Consider the following 6,345-nt stretch of genomic DNA (forward strand, 5'->3'; position numbering starts at 1 on the left):
ATAATACCATCAAATAATAAGGTAATACATAATGATAATTGTTAACGTGGGGCTCTTTTTTTTTCTTGGTGTGGTTGAAAACTAATCAAGCACTTAGCACGCGTAGTAAAAAATTAACAGAGACCCATTTATGGTTATCAGATTAGGCAATACGGATTCTGAAACCAGAAAGCTCGTTTTGGGGGAGGATTGAGGAAAGTTCCTGTGACATCAAACTCAAAAAGGGATATCGCTCCAGATGAAAGATTCCCGTCTACCTCCTATTTTAATAATGAAACAGCTGCTAGGGTCGTGACCCCTCTAGGGGTCTTCATTTGTGATGGAGAACTGGGTCGTTTTTGTTTTGTTTGGGGGAATAAATATTTGAATGGGGTAACCAAAGAAGGTTTTGCTGCCGTTATGATGTTATTGATACACAGGCGGATGCTATTATGGCGGATGCTATCATGCTACATTATCTTTATGCCTCCAGGGTAACCTGAAACAACCATCCATTGACTTGGCACCACCTTACTCTGAAGCGTCTGCCCTGCCTGGGGACCGTAACCCGAGCCAACCACATACCTCACAGACAGCTTTCTGTAGCCACTGACAGCAGTAAGAAAGCAAGAGCGCGAAATTGCCTGGGATGGATGCTGCGGAAGGGGACCTCACTGCTGAGTGATTCCTGGGTGGGTGGTCTTGCATCTCCTCAACTTCTACTTAGGGGCAACCAGTAGCAGCTCCTTCTCTTGGGGCAAGGAAGTTGTTTCTGTAAGGGAACTAGAGGTGATCTGGACCCTTGGAAAAATTTCCTTTTCCCCTTTGAACTTTGCAATGTTTCCCTGCAGGCCATGTCCACGTGGAAAGCGAGGCTCACCAAAACCCTGAAAGCGCCGTCTGGAAGGATGCATCCGTTTCCGTGCTCAGCTCTGCTCGCCTGCTTTGGGAACACAAGGGAGAATGCTCCCTTCGATCAGCCCAGCGCGGCTGACACTCACTCCACTGTCTGTGTTCAGCCCGTGGCCAAAGCGGGCAGACACTCAAGTCACCCGAGAGCAGAAGGAGCTCCAGAGAAAGGGCGAGATTCCAGCGCCCGTGCGGAGAGAAATGGCTGTACGAGTCGGAATGCAAGTGACCACTCTGCTGACCGGCCTGCTGAGACGCCTGAGGGCCTGCCCGGGTCCCCGGATGATGAAGAGGGCTGTGAAGCAGTTACTTTTCAGACTTCCATCCCCAGACCATCCATTATTGACATGCCAAAGGTGAGTGAGTGTTCCCGATGCTGTTACAGACGGGGTGGATTGGATGAGAGGTCTGGTCCTTGGGAGGATGCTTCAGCAAACAGACTCATTTAACCTTATTACTGAATAAGACCTTGTGAGGAACTCTCACTAGTGAGAGGAAGTGTAGAAAGCCTTTTCCATTCTTGGAATGTTCTCGAAAGATGCGGAGGGAGAACAACACAATAAGCACTGGAGACAGAGCAATGGCCAAAATTGACCTTGAATTTACTGGCTGTGATGCATCGGAGCCAACAATGGTTCAGTAAAAGATTAGGAATATTATATAGTCTGGGAAAGCATTTTTTCTTTCTTTCTTCTTCTCCTTTTTTTTTTTTTTTTTTACTGATCTGTAAATTTATGTATCTGAAAATCCACAATAGGAAAAGTTTGATTATAGAATTTAAGAAATCGCCTCTACTTAAAATGAATCACAAGGGAAAATTTGGAAACGCTAATCAATATATTCATAGTGGTACAGAAAGGAACTGACCTATAAAACTATTCATAATATATGTTTTTGTGATAATTTTCGGAGAGTTGAAGGCAGGAGGAGGAAGTTATTTGAAAAAATGATCCCACTGCTTTAAAAGGTAGCATCTTGGGTTATTTATTTGATCTATTTTATTTCTCCTTTTTTTTGGCATTACTGAATTATAATTGTTAAATATTCCTATTGGATTGAGACGCACAGTTATTTCAAAGTTCCTTGGAATCCCAACTTGGAGAGGCAGAGTTTCCTAAAGAGTGTACTCCAAAGAGATCCCTTGAGATTTTTTTTTTCTCTTTTTTTTGGTCATTTCCTGGCCAAGTAGCTTAGGACCAGGCTTAAAAAGCTGAGAAATTTTGGGGGATCTATTACTAAGATATTCTGATTTTTTAAAAAATCATTTTCTCTCATTTGGTTTAACAAATCATTTTTTGGTCTGACTTGCTGATTTGAATCTAAGAGGCCTCATTAAGCAACGAAAACTGCCAAACAGTAAAGATAGTATTAAAATATAATTTAAAAAATAGTTTCATTTGATATTGTTCAGTTTTATATTAAATGATTGAAGTTCAGCTCTGTTATCTGCATCCTTCTAAAATTAGGCAGAGATTTTCACCAAGTCCTCTGTTATAGCAATAACTAACTTTTTTTTGCACCACTAAATCAAAACCCAAAACCAACCAACAAAACTGAAAACATTGGTTGTTTGATTTTCAGTGTATAGCCACATCCACATTAAGATATTTTTACTAGTACTGTGGTTAGCTGATTAGAATTCATGGCCAAGTTTACATTTGTTGGATATTCAAGGAACTAAGGATGTACCATTTTAAGGAGCCGGAAGACTATCTATTGGGTAAAGATTCCAGCACCTCAAGACCCACCTCATATTACTGAGGACAGCAGCAAGGATGAAGGGTTGGTTTGATGTTATCTTTCTGTTTTAGAGGCATATGTGGCATAGGGCTCAAGGCAAGGACGTGTATTCAGATAGAACCAATGACACACACGGGGGCAACATCGGCAGTTACCGTTCACTTTGCAGGAGCCACGGGTGCACTATGGCGTAGGATGGATTAGAGTCGGGAAGGCTGGAATGGAGAGGCCATTGGAACAATCCAGACAGAAACAACAGGAAGATGAGGTGGGAGGGACCCTGCGGGGCAGCACATGTGGCAGTTGACTGCAGGGTCCAAACTGGATGGGGAGGGGAGCCAGACCAGACTGGGCATGATGGAATGAAAACACTGACATTAAGTGCCAGGGGGTGCAGGAAGAGGGTGTTCTGTGGGCACGGTTAAGGGGCATCTAGTCTTGTCCAAATGCTGGGAGCTAACCCATACAGAGCCCTTGGGGTCCCCCAGCCATTCTTCTAAGTGCTTTCCATGGAATATCTCATCAAATGCTGGTGACAGTGAGAGGCATAGTCTTATGATGCCATTTGACAGAGGAGGACATTGACACTTAGAGAGGGTAAGACATTTGCCCAAGGCCACAAAGACAGCAGGACATGGCAGAGACAGGATTGGAGCCCAGTTCTGTTTGATTCCCAAGTCTATCCTCTGAATTATAATGTCCTTCTACGACTAATTAATTGTACAGTGTTTGAGGATTTACAATCAAATATTCCTACGTGCTCTCACTTGATATGCAATCAAATTTAAATTCCATATATATTTGTGTGTATCTATTTATATGTAAGTGTATATAGGTATATAATTATTCATTCGCTTAACCTTTTCATATCGTAGCGTCATAGCGTAGAACAACACAGAAAGGGATACTTTCCGTTTCGCCTCGTGCTAAGGACAAAGCTTTGTTGACAACAGCATGGGGGTCGCTTTGAGATCTTGTGATTAAAAGTGCCACAGGACAGCCCAGATTCTTCATTTCCAAGTGATTTTGCAGGGCACGTCTCCCCTCGGCACATGATGGATGAGATGCTTTTATTACCATCTTGCCTGGTGGCAAAAATATTTCCCTTTCGGATGCACTGATTTTCATCATTTAAGCTGCCTTGGTAGAGCCCACGAATAACACCTTTTTTTTTTTTTTTTTTTTTTTTTAAGTTCCGCCTCAGAACATAATTGTAGCTAGGAAATGGGGACAAATTTCTTCATCCATCTTTAGTTACCTGGTGTTCAGAAAAGATCATAGCTTGTTTAAATGTGAAATAACAGCTGGTCGGAGAGGAAAAGTTTGAGATAATGAAGCCAAGTGAACTAAGTAAAAATGAAATATTTTTGTTTTGTGGAAATATAGGTGCACTTGTCTGTATTTAAAAAGTGATACCCATTAGTCTTCCACATTTTTGTGGTCATCTCTTCCCTGCTTGAGGCCTGAAATCAATGATAGCAACCCTAAAATGGGGATGTGTTTTATCATTGCTAGTACCTTTTATACTTTTTTTTCCTACTTAGTGATTGTGTAATTGAAGTGTCTTATAATTGATGAAATCGTAGAGTCAATGAAATATAATATTATTGCTGTTTATTGGTTTTTTTTTAGCAATAATATTGTGCTCTTGGTGAGGTCAGCACTAGCCCGGAGGAAACACTGGATAATTGAGGTTCCTTACATTCCATTGCAAGATACAATTGGGTAAACTGGCAATATCCGTGCAGTTTGAGAAGGCTTATGGGTTAGCAATGGATGCCATACGAACACAGGAGGCTCCCTGCTCAGCCTTGGGAAGACAGAGGAGGCTGGAATATATGGAGAAGGGTTTTGACCTTATACTATTATAATTGCACATCCAACCCAGCACTGCACCCTTCCTAGTTGAGTGGTGCTGTTTTCTCCTTTCTCTCTCACAATGATGTAGCAGCGTGAGAAAGCTACAGTTCACACACTGGCAGTCTGAGAAAGTCTTCCTACAGCAATTGTTAAGTTTTCATCTAGTTCTTACTCCGACTGAGAGTAGCCAGCCGGACAAAGAAAGGGATGGGAATTGTGGTTTGGGAAATCATTCCTGGGTATTTTAACAAAAAGTCAATTGTACAGAAATGAAGGGAAACAGGGCCCATCTTGGAGTTGACAACTGCATTGCTTTTTGCAGTGGGCTGAGTTTGCAATTAGGCAGAGACGTGGTAATGAAGCCGTCCCCGGCACCCCAACGGTGGCCTTGGTGAAGATTCACAGGCTCAGGTGGTCACTGCTTTCTAGGGCCTAGGCCTCAGAGTTACTGTCTGTCTTCTCCGAGAGCTAGTCCCTTGACACCCAAGCTTACAAGAGCCTGACGTGTAACTCAGAATGCCTGTGGAGTGGGAAGCTCCGAGAACCAACTGACCGAGCCATGTATCCTCCCCATTAGAAAATCACAAGAGAAATGAAACAAAAGAAGAGAATGAAATAAAGAGAAATGAAAACAAAAAATTTGTTGGAAAGCATGAACTCAGAGGAAGGAGAGCCACGTATTTTTTATTGCAGTAAAATATACATAACACAGGATTTACCATTTTAACTATTTTTGTGTGTACAATTCTGTGGCATTAAGCACATTCCTGTGGTTGCACAGCCATCACCACTGTTCATCTCCAGAACTTTCTCATCTTCTCTAACTGGAACTCTGCACCCATTAACCAATCAGTCCACACTCCCTTTTTCTTCCAGCCCTTGACAACCACCGTTCCACTTTCTGTCGCTATGAATCTGACTACTCTGGGTACCTCATATAAGTGGAATCATATGGTATTTGTCCTTTTCTGTCTGGCTTACGTCACTTAGCATAGTGTCCTCAAGGTCCATCCATGTCATAGCATTGGTCCGAATTTCCTTCCTTTTCAAGACTAAGTAATAGTCTATGGTATGGACACCCTACATTTTGGTTACCTGTTCATTCATTGAGGTATACTTGGGTCATTTCTACCTTTTGGCTATTGTGAACAGTGCTGCTATGAACATGAGTGAACAAATTCTCTTCAAGACTCTACTTTCAGTTCTTTTGGGTACATACCCAGAAGTGGCATTGTGGGATCATATGGTAATTTTATGTTTAAGTTTTTGAGAAATTGACACATTGTTTTCCACAGTGTCTGTGCCACTTTATGTTCCTACCAGCAATGCTTATGGATTCCAGTTTCTCCACATCCATGTCAACATTTGTTTTCTGATTTTATTTGTTTGTTTATTTCTTTTTGCTAATGGTCATCCTAATGGGTGCAAAGTGGTGTCTCATTACGGTTTTGATTTGCCCTTCCCTAATGATTAGTAATGTTGAGCATCTTTTCGTGGGCTAAACATTTGACCAGTTGTGTATCTTCTTTGGAGAAATGTCTATTCAAAACCTTTGCCCATTTTTCAAACATAGGATTTTTGTTGTTAAGTTGTAGGAGTTCTTTATAGAGTCTGCATATTAGCCCTTTATCAAATATATGGTTTGCAAATATTTTCTTCCATTCTGTGGGCTGCCTTTTCACTCTGTTGATAGTGTCCTTAGAATACACAGAAGTTTTAGATTTTGATGGAGTCCAATTTATCTATTTTTTCTTTCATTGCCTGTACTTTTGGTATCATATCCAAGGAATCTAATGTCATGAAGGTTTCCCTTATGTTTTCTTCTAAAAGTTTTATAGTTTTAGCTTTTACATTTAG

General features: G+C 41.3%; 1 protein-coding gene across 1 annotated transcript in view; it reads left to right on the forward strand.

Annotated features, from left to right (window-relative positions):
* The first annotated feature begins 833 nt into the window (after positions 1–833).
* FAM107B (family with sequence similarity 107, member B) overlaps positions 834–6,345 on the forward strand; it is a 174,160-nt gene continuing 168,648 nt past the window's right edge. Inside the window, exon 1 of the mRNA XM_012660950.1 lies at positions 834–1,244. Coding sequence (XP_012516404.1) covers positions 834–1,244 — 411 coding nt within the window. The remainder of the gene's footprint in view (positions 1,245–6,345) is intronic.

Source organism: Propithecus coquereli, unplaced genomic scaffold (assembly GCF_000956105.1).
Source record: "Propithecus coquereli isolate 6110/MARCELLA unplaced genomic scaffold, Pcoq_1.0 Scaffold69, whole genome shotgun sequence".
NCBI classification, from domain to species: Eukaryota; Metazoa; Chordata; class Mammalia; order Primates; family Indriidae; genus Propithecus; species Propithecus coquereli.